The following is a 16,267-nucleotide window of genomic DNA, read 5'->3' on the forward strand; positions in this document are numbered from 1 at the left end:
CATGAGTCAACTACAAGGACTCTTACCATGCAAATGAATTGATAACAACAGCCCTGTGAAGTGTTTCCTATGCCTCTGAAGTGTAGGCAGCATGTCAGAAGGTAAGCATTCCTTTCAAACAAATCAACATTTTCCACTTAACCAGGTCTGCTCTTTACAAAACCTCTTTAGAATTAATATCTGAAAACCAGTAATGCAGCAGTACTAGTAATGGTTTTTAATGGAGAGGTTACCAGCACTCATCTTATTTCTAGATAAAAATACAATTAACTTTAAAAACCTTAAAATAAAGAATTTCATAGTCTGGGCCAGTGAACCCCCTTTATAGTGGAAAAAAAATAAAAAATAAGAATAATGAATTCTGAAGGTACCAGTTTAGAAAGTATTAAGCTTATAAATACAATTATTTGTCATATAATTAGATTTCCACAGAAATTTGTAACTTCCTCTGTTGGGAGCATCTACAGTTAGTCAATTCAACACGTATTAATATTCCCACCCAGTCTCCTCCTAACTGCAAGTACACATGCTAAATATTTTCTCTTTCCCAATATAAAGCAGCTTTCTAAATATAACTGCCAAAGACTGAATTATCAGATAACTACACTGTTCATAGATGTGTATTTGAGAGAGAGGCTGCTAAAGAAAATCTGAAATTCTTCTTCATAAATATCCTTCAAGAAAGCATGCATGGTTATTTTGTGCCAACCAGTACTAAAGCAAATTTTGAAGTTTATGTATTAACAATTATTTAAACATTTTTGAAACAGTCTTTCTAGTATTTCATGTACAAAATTTTAAAAAGTGACAATTCAAGTGAACCATTTTCATTAACTGAACAACACACTCTTTAAAACACAATTCCACTTAGATAAATAAAGGCTTATAGTGCCCAAAATTATTGTTTCTCCCATCACCAAAATCTCCTAGGGTTAAATAAGACCTGAGGTACTTAAGCCTGTCCTAGCTCTCTGACAGGACAGGGCTTTTGCAATAGCATATAGGTACAGCCCACTGTCCAAATGATGATTCTTTTTTTACTTTTTGTTTTCAAGGGGGCAGATGCTTTGCAAATTATTAGACATCACCATAAAGACATCACTGTATCCCTGGCTTTCATTTTTGATATCTCAACTAAATCCCATTACTCCACAACTTCTTTAATCAACTTTTTATAGTTAGTGAATCTTCTGCCTTTTTTTTCCAAAATGAACATCTTCCTGAAAAAGAAGAAAACATACACAGAACAAACCAATTCTATAGTTACGAGTTTCCATTAACCTAGGTAGCAGCATTCTTAGTCTGAGTTCTCCTGCTTCCCAAAAGTTGATCAGCTAAATGTTCTAAAGATATCTGCATTTCTACAAATGCAGACTGGTTTTAAAATCAAAAAAGTCTGCTCAACTTTAATCTTGAAAATGAAAATAACATTTCAGCCTCAAAATTAAAAAAAAAAACAAACAAAAAAAAAACCCAAAACACAAACAACCACTGCCCAGTGAATATCAAGAAGAAATTAAGTATAGGGCAGACATAAACAATGCTAATCAAATGCATGAAACTGTTACAGCTTCAGCATCTCACTTTAAGCAGAAGAACATGCCTTAAACCAGTCAGAAATGCAAAGTCCTGCACTGGACTTGATTTACTCGCTGTCTGAATAACCCTCACAGCAGCTGTTGATCAAACCTGGCTTCCTTTACATTTAGGAAATCAAAAAGGTTTCACTCAATCCTCTTGAAGCAGCTCTAACCACAATTATTTCCAGGCTTGTCACTTTCAAGCTGCTGAAATTAGCTACCAAACCAAGAAACTCAACTTGCTACAGCTAACAGACAAGTTGGTTTGCCCTGTTTTCTTTTAGCAGTGCATTTACATTTTTCACCAGCAAAACATATGGGAAGATTTGTTCTCAAATCTAAACAGCATACTACAATCATGACTCTGTAAGCCCTGAGGGGAACAGAGCACGTACATTACGTATCTCACACATATGATGCTTTTGACAACTCACCCCACTATTACTGATGGCTTTTTTTAAAGAAGTCAGACAAATTCTTTCCTGTTAGGGTGGTGAGACACTGGAATCGGTTGCCCAGGGAGGTTGTGAGTGCTCCATCTCTGGCGGTGTTCAAGGCCAGGTTGGATGAAGCCTTGGGTGGGATGGTTTAGTGTGAGGTGTCCCTGTCCATGGCAGGGGGGTTGGAACTAGATGATCTTGAGGTCCCTTCCAACCCTAACTATTCTATGATTCTATGAACTTCATTAAATTCCAACTAAATACACAATAAGACGCATTTCTTCAATTTCAAAGCCCATCTGTCCAGAAAGTGATAAGAGCTATGACAACCACCACTAGAATAGGAAGACTCAAAGCAGGAGGCAACACAGTTTTCTAAACCACCAACACAAGATTAAGGAGCATCATCTCAGGAAAAAGCAGAAGATTTATTACTATCCTACCCTCTAGATGATTTATTGTATAAGTAACATTTTTTCACTGCCGGGGGAAAAAAAAAATCCTCAGGCTCCACAAAGTCTTAAGTACATCATTAAATATATAAGACAACAGAGAATCGGCACAACTTTCAAATATAGCGACCTGCAATCAAAACTACTGCAAATTACATCTCATTTACTTTTTTATGATCTATACACTACACTGTGGCAGTATATATTCTTGAAGTGCAGGTAGATGATGAGTGTAAATATAGATGTGAGAAATATAAACAAACAAGTAATCATTCTACTAACAAATTATACAAGGTGTTTTCAGGAATGGCCTTTTAATCAAGGCAAAGATAAAATACTTCCAGCCTTAAAAAAAATTAAAGCAGCCACTAACTTTTGAACATTCTGCTCATTGCAAATTGAAAAGAAATTAACCAAAGCATCAAACTTCCCCAGGATCCCACATACATCTGGCACCCACCTGCTTATGCAAAGACTGGCAATGTAGTGGTGGCTTTTAAATGCATATTTTCCAAATAGTGACAATCCCTGAACAGCAAAGCTTACTTTTCTGATGTTCCAACCCTAAATAATGTCTACAAGTTGACCATTATTTTAGGCTTATCATCCCTGACCTCTCAGTTATTGAAGTTTTTCTGCCTTGACAGGGGAATTCCATTTTTGAAATTCATACAGAGAAATTGTTTTGGTATAAATCATGGCTATTCTAAGCCACGAAAATATCCTGTAGGTCATTAAGCTATCATCTTTCAGGCAAGTTCTCCATAATTAAGGTATCAATTATAATTTCACACGCATATTTTATTTTATAAATAAACTCCGTTACCATAATTTGAGCTGTGGGAAAGAACGTCTGCATCAGTGCACCAACTCTTGCAGCACAGCAAGTTTTGAATTGAATGCCAACTCTAAATTTTATAATATGGATTCTAGCAGCGAAAAAATAGGAGGAAGATCTCCCCTTCACCCCTCAAATTCCCACAAGGCTTCTGAATTTTTTTATTCCTGTCACGGCACCTCCCCGACATCTGCTCTTCGCTGCTCTAGAGCCAAATACAACAAATCTAAGTCAATCTGTTGCTAAACACACCAAAACTGAAAACTGCAGCCTCCATTAAATAGAGTGAAAAGGACATTTCAGTGGGAATGAGCAAAAGCTGATTCTGTAGTCTTTTTCTGCTGAGCACTGCTTTTGATGCTTTTATCACAGAGTTCAGTATTTGAGTTTGATAGAGACTGAAAGCAAACACAGTTTCTAAGACTTGAACCATGCCAAGAGAGAAGACTGGGCACAGAGACAAGCATGCTTATTTAATTAAGATACCCCCACTGATATTTTTTATGAATTTTTACATACTTTCTGGAACTTGGCTGGATGACACAGAAGGCCAGCATTAGCTCATCTCACCCTCCCTAAATACTGGATTGCTCTAGGTACAGAATAAACTTTTGTACCGATTTGGATAAAATTACTGCAGGAATACTTAATACATAAGCTGAGGCAAGAGAAAAATCAAAGCTGAACAAAACAGTGCCCCACTAGTGGAAAGTCACAAAACCTGCCCTATATAATCTAAAACAACTACCCTACATGATTTCTCCCCAAGTTGATGAGGACCCCAGTGTTACTTCCCAAAACTTCTTCCTCAATATCCCTACTTACAAGAAAAACAATGTAAATCAGTGAATGATACCAACAGAATTAGACCTCATAGCTAGTGGATATTTCACCTAGATATAGCCTAACACAGGGAAAGAGAGAAAAAAAAGTGAGATTCTATAACCCTTTCTCCTGTAAACAAACTAGGGACAAACTTAATTCCTTGACTCCCACCATCAACATATAGTTTTTTAGATGAGCTTTATTACAAATCATAAAGGAAAAAAATAATCTTATATAGGACAAAAAGCTGAGGGATTATATTCTTTCAGGAGTTTGTGTAAATACACACCTGAGTCTGTGTAAATATTCTTGCACTCTAAATTGCCCAGTTTCTACTAGAATTTTACCAAATTAAAAATTAAAATTAATTAATTAAAATTAACTTAAAAATAAATTAAATAATTTTTCCAATTTATCTTTGTACAAGGAAATTTTGATCCCTGTAGAACCCTCTTTAAGCCTTTTCTCTGAATCTCCTCTCCTCTACACCCTCCCTTTTAGGGGAGGCATCCAGCACCACATACACTCTGATGGCATGCTGTATGACAGTAAGATACTGATTTTTACCATAGCATTTCATTCCCTATGCTATTCTCCATCACACTTCATTTACTCTGACTGTAAATACAAACATATATCAGAAGTTAACAGACCTCTCAGAAACAATTCTTAATACCCAGCCTAGTACTTAGAATATGTGACACTATAAACATGTGAAGACTTCTCATTTTGAGCCAGGTAGTCTTTGGGTTTTTGTCCTTCAGTGTAATTTCTTCCTCATATCTCACCCATTACAGTCTACAAATCTTTGTCATAAGCCCATCAGGGTATCTTCCCAGAGAGAAAAATCACAGGTTTACAAGAGAACATAAACACAGACTAAGCAAAGGTAATTGCCCTAAACTGCAGGTATGTAGACTTTTCACTTTTAGGCCTTCAGTGAGGCATAAAGTATGCTTTGGTGCAAGAACAAGTCTGTAATGTATACAGCAAACCTGCCCTTTGAAAAATTAGGGCTTATATAAAAACATAATACATGAGAAGAAGACAAGAACATTCTACATCCCACCTACCCTACCAGAACAATGAAAAACATGCAACATCCCTGAATTAACTTCCTAAAATATCCTAAAATATTACATATATTACATTAACCCTTAAAGGGTACATATCCAGCCAAAACTAGACAAGAGTTCCCAAGAAAAAGGTGCAATTCAAAATCTGAAATCACACCTGCCTATTGTTATTCTTCTCTGGAAGCTAAAAAACCCAAGAGAATCAAAAGTCTAAGGTTTGGGCTTTTTGGTTTTTTCAATCATGAACAGTATTGTAAAGTTTGTTTAACACTGCCATTTAGGGAAAAACATAATAGAGTGATTGACCTAACTCTCTGTTCTTAAACACTCTGATAAAAGAGCAAACTATTTGTGAAAATAACAAAAACCAGCTGAAGGCATTTGGGTGGTCTGTTTCAGTCCTGTAATACACAACAGTCCCTTCTTTCTAAATCCAACACCAACCTGCTTTTCTTCTTCAGTAAAGCCTCAAAACATGTTGATAACTAAAGCTGTAAAACCCACTGAACATTCATATTATTAATCTAGGACATTTTACTAGTATTCTGATAACTTCAAAGCATTTGATTCATCATACACAAAGTACGCTCACATACACAACAGAACTATGCAGGTTTTTAGAGACTGATCCTTTTTGATTCCCTAACAGTATTTTGAGGGTTTGCATACTCTTTACCTTTAGGATGGTGCATATAATTAGAGGTGACTCATGCTGGATATTTAAACTTTATAGCCTTGCTTCGTAAAAACATGGATCTACCTTATTTCTTTACAACCCTGTCTGATTTGAGCAGAGCAAGACCAAGAACTGCCAGAATCTCATGTCTTGGTGTATGTAGCACTTCTTGATTGAAACATCAGCCAGATACAAATCTGAGATTCCAGGTACTCACAGAAAACTGGCAGACTATAACCTCACTCTGGGAAGCTAACCAGCCAACAACAGACAAAAACCCAACCAAAATTAAACTTTGTATCATTACTATTTAAAATCCCTGGCACACAGAAGACTGAAGTATATTCAAAACTACATGTCAGTAAGTAGAACATCCCTATTTTCTATGGTTCATCCAAAAGAACCACAAACATATATATAAGAAAAGTGAAGTGGTAAAGAAGTATGGGTACAACAGAAATTACAGCGGTCTAAGCTGTGATTTGTTACCATGCATCATTTTCAGAACACTGTCCCTAGGGAAAAGTTCTTAGAAGAGTGGAGTCCCTTGCAATTGTCCCTTACAACAGATGAATAATGCACCAAAAAGTAAGACAAACCACCTTTAGGGGGTTGTTTGCTTTGATTTTTGCTTTTTGGGTCAGGTAAAGCCATTAAATACTTCCTACAGTTAGTTCAATCTTCAGTTACTGATAACAAAGGGCTTCACGTGGTAGACTGAGTATGGAAACTTTGCTCTGACTCATCTGTCAGCCAAACTCAAACAAACAGCAAAAATTCTCCATGAAACTATAACCCAGAAGGCACCTAATATCCCAAACCGATTTCAGTGATAGGTCCTAGTAAGTCTGGCAGGAGTAGGTTCTTTCCCCCACTACTCCTATAACCTATCAAATAAATTTTATGTGCTGCCTTTCCACCTCTTTTGCACTTGGATCTTCTAGCAAGCCGTAAGAATATTCCTACCTTCCTGCTTCTTTGGTGACTTCCTGTGATGGAGATATTTCAGCAGGGCTGGGATAAATCCAGCTTCAAAGCTCGTCTCAGCACATGACCTCTTCTTGGCATTAACCATGATACTTTCTCTAAACCAACAATCCTGGCTTTAGACTTTCTGTGGAAAAAAAATTAAAATCCAAAGAAGAACAATAAAGGGCTAAGCCACAGAACTAAATGACTGGACGTATACACAGAAATTAATATCACATAGCAGCCTCTAAAAGTCCCACTTTAATAAATATATAAATATGTTAATTACTCAATACTGCATAATTTTACTCTTTATATGATCCCATGAAAAAAGCCCTCAACATGCTGCAAAAACAAAAAAAGCTTTTTCTTTTTTCTAAAAAAACAGCTTAACCACAAATGAATTAACCACAATGCATTACAACTCTGAAAGATGCATCAAGCTACCTATTATGCTCTTTCTTTTCCATTTAATCAATAGTTGAAAGTATACTGACAGCTCAATACTGAGCCTGTTTGGTATCAGGACATCAGCTATCAGGCTATCTTCGGGCAAAGCTTTCAGTACTGTATACCCTTCAAAAAGATGCAAGAAAGAATCAATGATAACAAGAATAGTTCACAGTTTAGGTGAGGACCAAAATGGTAAAGTGGTAAAAGACTGAAGTGACAAACCAAAGATAGATTCTCCCTAATTTATGCATTTTGGTGTCTTTGTTTCATACACACAAAGTACAGTTCCACTACAGTTAGGTTCATGGTGTTTTGATTACAGTTTTGATATTAACTAGGAAGAATTACCAGATTAAGATGTATTACTCCACAACTGTGATAACATTTCCTACAACATTTAATTACACTATAAATACCCATTAAATCAGTCTTTTAAATAAATAATGCTCAAATACTACTTAAACTAGGTTTAATCAGCTTATTAAGGACAAACCAGTACCTGCAAATATAGTACTATAAGTCAAACATACTTAAGTAGCAAATATTACATGAAGAACAGCATGGCTTCTAGCCAGCTGTTCTGTGTGTTTTCATGAAAGGTGACAAGACCAGTAGTAACAGAGAGCCAATACAATACAAAGAAGAAAGCACTCTCCAAATGCCATTTTAAGCTGAGGGCAAGAACGTTTTTGTTACACCAGCATAGAAAATATGGAATAAAAAAATTTATCACAACTTTTTGTTTTCAAAATTTAAAAAAAAATATCACTTAACATCTACATACTATTTTTAATCGTTACATTGTGAAGGAGTTTGCATTTCATTCAACTTTGGTAAGAATGTGCAGATACACTTCATGAGAAAGTGCCCAATTATTTATTCAAGCACTGCTGCTCTCTTATCTGCCAATGTTAGTCTTGTAAAAATGCATCTTTAAAAATGCATGTTTTAAATTTTGTTTAAAAAGACCTTTTTACGTAAAAACATGTTATGGATCTCTGTAAGTGAATTACAACGACAACTTGAAGCAGTAAGTCTAAGCAAATAAGGACAAAATCTTGACTGCAAATGAGGATGAGCATAAAACATCTTTTACTGCTGCTGAACACACTACTATCTTTTTTGGAAATTCTGAAAATACTGTCTCATTGTTTCAGCATTCCATTGGAATACACCCCCAACTGGAATACACCCCATATGACTACCGAATTTAAAACAAATAAACCAACAATTAGCAACTCAAACATAAAGACAAAAACTCTCTATATAAGGAAAGCACCTAGATGGCAACTGAATCTTTTCCTTCCTTGACTACATTTAACCCCAAGGCTGAAAACAGGTTCTGAAACACTGTGGTAATTCCTCAGTCCAGTTTTACAAAAGCAACAGCATACAAACCTTAGGGAAAGAACACATGGAAACATTTCCATTAAAGGATACAAAGTTAAAGCATATCAGATACCTAAGGCTGTCGGCATCTACTCATGTAACCTGCACTAAACATGCAGCAGCTTATCACAATTGAAAGCAAGTAAGCTATCTATATCCACTGCTGGAAAGAACCCCAGCTTATCATATGTAATTTCTTTGTGTTCAGACAAAGAATCAAAAATTAAAACATTCTCTGAAGATATAAACCATATTCTTTCAACATACCCACCTTATGCATCCTGCTGCTGCTATGGCAAAGAAAGTATTTCATCCATCTTAATTCCTATTAAAAGGAAAACAAAAAAGTTAGTCACAGTATCACAGGAAATGTATTTAGCAAATGACTAAAAATCATATTAAACAAAAAGCACAGGCACACATTTTAGAAAATGGTAAATAAAAAAGAATTCTTCTAAAACATGTTTACCCTCAATACAATGACATCTCCTCTGAGGTTCACCATACATTAACAGTACTTGAGATTACAAATTGCAACAATAAATATTGCTAAAATAAACGGTAAAGTTCACACATTCCTGATTTTACCACATACTTTTAAAACTCTGTAAGTTTCTATTATTGCAACTGCAGTAATATTTTCAGCCAGTTCCACATAAATGTACTTTCAGCATTTGACGGAACAACACCTACCTCATTAGGTACAAACAAATTCATGAAACCATCACCAGCTTCATACAGACATCTAAAACATTAAGCCATTTCCACAAATCAAGTATTACCTCTGCACATAAAAATCCCTGAAACACAAGTCACAGATGAGGAACGCTGCTTTCGTCTCATGCAGCACCACTGAACCTGTACATCAAGAACATGACATTCACTACATATATCTGAAGTTTCATGTGAGAAAGTCAGAAGTACCTTGCCGTATGGTGTCACTGCCATTGCTATTTATGATATTCTCCCAAGTGAGAAGTTCAGGATACATAGGAAACTAGTATTTCCTTCATTAATTATTTGAAAAACATTTTAACTACAAAACTTCAGTTACCCCACAATCTATTACTTTAACAGCCTGTCCCAAAGTTAAAAATACCTGAACCATACCATAGTGCTAGTTTGCTTCTGCTCCTCCAGTTATCATTACCCAAGCATATTTTTTAAACACTAAGAACATAATATCAGACCATCACAAAAAAAAGTATTTTAAATATACTCAAGTTTTTGACAAACTTTAAGTTTGAAAAAAAATCCAATCCTAGCTACTGAAGCAGAAAAAAAATACATATTTGCATAAAAATAACTTTAAAATTAACTTAACTAGTACTAAAAATAACTAACTACAATCTTTGTAGTTAGTTACAAATGTTAGACAAAGAAAAAAAAAGGCAGCTCAATATTTGTGTTGTCAAATGGCCCTGTGAAAAAACAAAACAAAAAAAAACTGCACATAGAAACTGCTGTGACCCAAGGGAGCTGTGTATTTACCTTATGCTATCCTTCTCTTTTTATTATAGAATAATAATATTAAAACCACTTTTCAGTGGCATATTACAGGTTCAAATAAATCCGTACAAGCAAATTCAAGACTATAATGTCTAAAGTACATGGCATTTAAGGGGTAAACTGTTGACTGAGACTTCAACACACATTAAAAACCTTCAATGAAATATCCTTAACCTGGAGAAAAAGAAACGAACTGAGCACAAGACAGTATGAAGTAAAATGCAAGACTGACAATAAAAGGTAAGATGTAACACACCCATTTTAGTTCAGGCATAGACCTAGGTAAGGCTTTTATTAAAGCATGATTTTTGGACAAAATAAACAAGCCAACTGCTCACATTCTTTCAAATACACCACACTGCAGGCACTACCACAGTCATTCCAACACTCTCCCAGGCTGCTTTCAAACACTTCTTTTCTTATTTTGCCAATGCCAGCCACATCAGACCACTGAGAACTTGGGATATGTTCTTAATTTCATTATTATCAATATAAAAAGTTCTAATTTACAGGCCAGCAGGTCTCAGAACCAGTTACGCACAATCACTATTCCTATGGCTCCATCTCAGCAGACACAGAACAAATGAAAACTCTCTGGCTCTCAGGCTCCTTTCAAAACCCAAGGAGCCTTAGAAGTGCGTATCGAATTTGCACTTTTATGGAAGCAGCAGTGAGGTTTCAGGTCTGATAGACAAGAGCTCTGTGCACAGCTCTGACTCACGCTGGCAGGGGGGTTTTTACACACGCCACATACTTCCACATTTTGGCATTGCAAAACAGGAGGGCATATGCTGCATCTCCGATACACACATTTCATGGCCACGTGTACTATAAGAAGTGGAAGCAAACTGTAAAAGAAGTAATTTTGGTGACTTGTAAAAACCAGTAATCAAAAGCCTTTCTGTAGATCTTTATTATCACATCACATCTGACAGACGAAGCCACTCTCGCTTGTGTTGGCAGAAGCGGGCACCACCTGAGCAGGAGGAGCGCCGGGTGTGTGCGTTAGCACTGTAACGTACAGCGTCGGCAGCCGCCTCCACCGACGGCTGCGGCCTCCCGGCAGGCCGCGCACCGCCGCTCTAGGCTGTGGCGGTCGGGACGAACGGGCCCCGCACGCACCTCGTCCCGCACCGCTGCGGAGGGCAACCCACGCTCCCCAGGCCGGGAACGCGGCTGACCTCCGGGCTCCAGACCCGCTTTCCCGTGACCGGGCGAGTCAACGGCCTCGGAGCCTCAGCTGCGGCAGGCCCCGGGAGGGGAACCCCCTCGGGCTCGCCGGGGGCCGGGCCGAAGGAGGCGCCCACCTCCGCACGGCGCTCTGGCCGAGGGCCGCTGCCCCGCCACCGCCTCCTACGCCTACTCCACGGCCGCCAGCGGGGCGGCCTTCCAGGCCCCGCGCCGCCGCCCGAGGGCAGGGAGGGAGGGAGCGGAGCAGGTGCAGCCGCACCCGGCGCCACTGCCTTCACCCACCCAGGGCCGCGGCCCCCACCGCCGCGGGGGAAGGGAACTTACGAACGCGCCCTTCCGCGTGCCTGCGTCACGCCTCCAAACGTCACAGCGACGACGCGCTGTGGCGTCACACCCCAAGGGAAGGACGTGTCAGCTAGGCAGCCTGAACCCCTCCCGGCCGGGGCGCAGGCGCAGTGCCGCTGCTGGGTGTTGGCGGGAAGGCGGCTTCCGCTGCTGAAGGGGTTGCGGTTACGGCTACGGCTACAGCTACGTCCGGGCCTCAGCTCCTGCCATCCCTGGGACACAGGGTTGCATGGGTGACTGTCCGGGCACCACTGCGCTGGGAGTGAGGCTTCCCCTTCCCAACCAGCCATCAGCTCCCAGTCGGCCCCAGAAGAGACTGTCACCATGCTGCGGGTTAGGGGCAGGGCGACTGAGGGTTGCAGGCAGGCAGGCAGGCAGGTTAGAAAAAGGAGCCTCTGGAAAGTAGGAGTTCTGGGGCATGGATATGATTGACCTGTAGGCACTGGTCCAGAGGTGAGCACAGCTGTCTGAACGTGAGCTGGCAGTATGCCCAGGTATGTGTCTGTCTCCTTTCCCAAGTTACAAGTGATAGGACAAGAGGGAATGGCTTCAAATTGCATGCAGGAAGCTGAAGTTGGATATTGGGAACAATTTCTTCCCCAAAAGTGTTGTCAAGTATTGGAACCAGCTGCCCAGGGAAGTGATGGAGTGACCATCCCTGGAGGCATTTAAAATATGTGTTGACGTGCTTAGGGACATGGTTTAGTGGTGGACTTGGCAGTGTTAGGTTATTGGGTGGACTCCATATTAAGGATCTTTACCAACCTTAGTGATTCTATGAAAGAGGAAAAAATAAAGTGTGATAGAAATAGGATAATGCAGGATTTAGAAGGCTGAAGGGAGAAACGAGGTAGGCAGGAGGGAACTGAGAAAGTGCAGAGGAATGAAAAGTGTAAAATACATGAGTAAAAAGAAGGGAAACATAACATTCAGAAAACAAAAAAGCAACCTTCTGTTTTTTCTTCTAACCATCTGAGAAGAAATTTTCTTGTGGAGAAGAAAATTACTTTGCCTGCATGACTTCAAGGATTATTGGGCATTGGGGCTGCTTCCTTTTTCAGTGTCACCCTGTGATGCAGGGCTGTTTCCATCTTCAAAACCTTTTCTTGTGTGTGCTCAGCCAGGAAACTCATCTCCTGTAAGCCTGCCCTTAGCACAGCTGTTACGTTGTGCCATAGCCTTTTGCTGGATAAAGGGGACATCAGGGACCCCCCAGCCACTGCTGCAACAAAGAATCTGTGAGGGAGCATTGGCACAGTGCCTGGAAAGTGGGAACAAGGGAAAGGGGGAAAATGGGGTTAGGCTAAACATTTGATTCTGAAGCTTTTTGCTATCCTGCTTACATTCACGAGCCTGCGGTGCTATAAAGTCTGCAGGCACCAAAACTGGAAAAAAGGAAAGGGTCAGTGTTGGAGAATACGCAAGGAATATGTAATTCCTTCCAAATATCCACATTTCTCTATATGTACCTTATGCTGAAATTTGAACTGTGTAGGCTTACACAGTATGCTGACAATTAGAAATATATTTAAAATATATGTGCCATTTTCTGAAAATCTGTTTCTGCAGCTCCCTGCAGAGTTACAGCTAAAGAAGCAGATATTCTGAGTCTTTGGCCCTGAAAACTGTTTTTCCAGCGTGGGCAAACAATAAAAAGAAATTAAAAGGCTTTTTTGAACTCTGATTTTATTAAGATCTGACTTACATTAATGAGAATTAGCTATTTTGAGCATAAACACAATTTTATGAATTCAGAAATTTCATCTTGGCAAATGGAATGTGCAGTGATAAAGTAGGCAGGCTGGCTCAGAGCCATTTCAGAACCAAGGTACATTTGTGATATGACCCTGTTCTTCAGTTGTGGGTTCTACTTGGAGGTTATGTATCTGAAATAACTGTTCCTGTGCTTTAGAAAATTTAATTTAAAAGTAATTTACAGTTTCAACAGGAACTGTTTAAAATATTCTTCACCTTTCTGTGCTTACTAAAGCTGAAGTGTTCTGTAGTTCAGAACCTATAAAATACAATGAATTTGAAGATGAACCCTCCAAATGGTCTTAAATAATTATAACTCCATTTTGAAGTCATACAAGTCTTGACTTTTGCTTGGGCAAAACTGTTCCTATGTTCAGTATGTGTACTGCCTTTCTGAGCCACAAATGAGGCATAATTACCATACAATGGTTCTTGATGTATTACATGCCACTTCAAGAGACACAAAATATTCATTCTGATGTGCAAATGTGTTTGTGCCTTTACCAGCTATTAGTTTTCATTTAAAAATACAATAAAATACTACAATGAATTTATCTGTTCCTTGAGAAGAAGAGATCTGATGACAATGTAACCTTCCATTATAGACTGTTTTCCGTACTCACAGAAAAAATCAGTTGTTTCTAGTAGAGAGTATATAAATTTTCCTCAAACCTCACTTCATGATAAACTGTAACAACTTTGTAGCAGAGTTAGTAAGGCTGGAATATTAAGTTTTAAAACAATACTGAGAAAACTAATGCATTGTGACTTGTTGAAGATAGTATTTTGCGTGGAGTATTGCCTCAGCATCCTTGGTTATGATATTCTAAAAAACTTTTACTTGAATTTGTACGGAGAAGTGTACCAGTGATCTCAATTCTATTTATGGGCTCTTATGAATGAGTTATTCTTAAAAGCAAAGTAATAGAATGTGTTTATAATTAGAATTGAAAGTAAACAGAACTTAGTGACCAATGAACAATACATTAAAAAAAAAAAAGCAACCTATGATAGCTGATGAAGATACTCCTTTCTCTTTTTACATCCCACAGTAGACAAAGATACCGTTTTAAAGATTGCATTGGTAATAATTTAGACTAAATATTGAGTAGAGAACATTGTTTCTCCATCACCTGTAAAAGAGTGGTAGTGGATTGTCACATAGAGTATACTGAAGCGTATACCTACACAATTTAAGAATTTTATTATGTGCAGTATTAGTGTTGCACTACTTATAATTAGTATGAGTAGTTTAGGATAATAAACTGGCTAAGAAAATTTCATATTAAAGGCCACGTTAATTATTTCATATTTAGCAATTTAGCACATTTTCAGAATTAAATCAATAAAGGTGTTTGGACACTAATATTTCTGCCTTGCACAAATGGAAATACCAATACGTTGTAGTAAAGGGATGAACCACAGGCTTCTGTAGTGCTTTGAACTGAGGTCTTTATGGAGTAACTTGAACAAATAACTGTAAAACTTCCCTCCCTTCCATTATCTGTAAAGTTTTAGAACATTTAGGAATTTTGCATCAGTTTTAGAGAAAATCTGCCCAGATGTAGTAAGGTGTTACTGCATAGTACTAATTTGGTTTAGACGAGGTAGAAAACTGTTCAGGTAGTTCAGTTTGGAGTACTACAGCAGCCTTTGAGAATACTGTGGTTTTTAGAAGATGATTAATGTATTTAAATTCAATCTAATAGAGACACAGAGAGTTCGGGGAACCTGGACAACACCAAACACAAGCTTTGAAAAAAACCTCAAATACCAGACTTCTGCTTCCTAGAGATTAGGCTTCTAGCTGGATATTTGTACCTGTTAAATATATAAGATGGTTAGGCTTTCATGTCTGCTCTTCAGTTCCCCTAGCTTTGTAACAGCAGTGATAATTCTGACTTAAATATTGTGAAAATACATTAATAAATATGAGTAAAACTCTTTGAAGTTGAAAAATATTATTAGCTTTAATACATCCCTTTTTGTCATCATTAACCTGTCAAACCATTAAATGCTGAAACACTGCTTTTGGGAAAAAAAGAAAAAGGAGAAATGCCAATTAAGATAATAAAGAAGCCAAGATGTAGATTGCTAAGGAGAACAAGCAAGTAAAATAAATATGGGAAAAAATTCAAGAATTGGAGCAGATCTAAAAAGATACAGCTCAAAAAAAATGAGAAGAAAATCTGAAATAAATGCTGCCAGCAATTAGAAGGGCAGTTAGTATGTTACTAAGAAACATTTTTGCATAAAATTCAGAGTGAATGAGTGTTAAGAAAATGTGTTAGAGAAGTCTGGGCAGCAGTTTGTCTCCTGAAGTCTCTAATGGATAAATGCAGCCCTATAAGTTCTTGTTTCTTCTCCTCTGACGTGAGAGGAGCCTATGGCAACTGCCTCGAACAGGTGAATCCCAGCTCTTCAGAGCTCAGGTCCCTCCAGTGTCAGAGGATTGCCGAATGGAACTTCTCAAACTACACAAGAAGACTGAGACTGGGCAGAGGTCCGTAAGTGAAGTAGGTGGTAGACTTCAGTCTGTTGAGGTGGGGGAAGACAGACTTGCAGGAGTAGGTAGAAAGAGTAGGGATCAGATCTAGGGACAACAAACAGAATAGTCTTGTATACAAGAAGACATCCCATTACAAATCCTGGAATGAATAAAAGATGCTAATTTTTCTTATTTCTCTTTACAGTAGCGTATATTTGCAGATTAAAGGTCAAATTTGCACAGAAGGTGAGACTCGATCACCTAGTGATCAGCCCAGTAGC

General features: G+C 38.3%; 1 protein-coding gene across 7 annotated transcripts in view; it reads right to left on the bottom strand.

Moving 5' to 3' along the window:
• Window positions 1-11,815, bottom strand: part of ZNF438 (zinc finger protein 438) — a 55,139-nt gene extending 43,324 nt beyond the window's left edge. Inside the window, exons 1-4 of one of the 7 annotated variants that reach the window (XM_065666682.1) lie at window positions 11,723-11,801; window positions 9,481-9,556; window positions 8,970-9,023; window positions 6,854-7,001 (exon numbers count right to left, since the gene is read on the bottom strand). In XM_065666682.1, coding sequence (XP_065522754.1) covers window positions 6,854-6,962 — 109 coding nt within the window. In that variant the 5' untranslated portion in view covers window positions 6,963-7,001; window positions 8,970-9,023; window positions 9,481-9,556; window positions 11,723-11,801. The other 6 variants (XM_065666680.1, XM_065666678.1, XM_065666684.1 and 3 more) reach the window with 6 other exon arrangements.
• Between the last annotated feature and the right edge of the window lie 4,452 nt (window positions 11,816-16,267).

Source organism: Lathamus discolor, chromosome 2 (assembly GCF_037157495.1).
Source record: "Lathamus discolor isolate bLatDis1 chromosome 2, bLatDis1.hap1, whole genome shotgun sequence".
In the NCBI taxonomy this organism is placed as follows: Eukaryota; Metazoa; Chordata; class Aves; order Psittaciformes; family Psittacidae; genus Lathamus; species Lathamus discolor.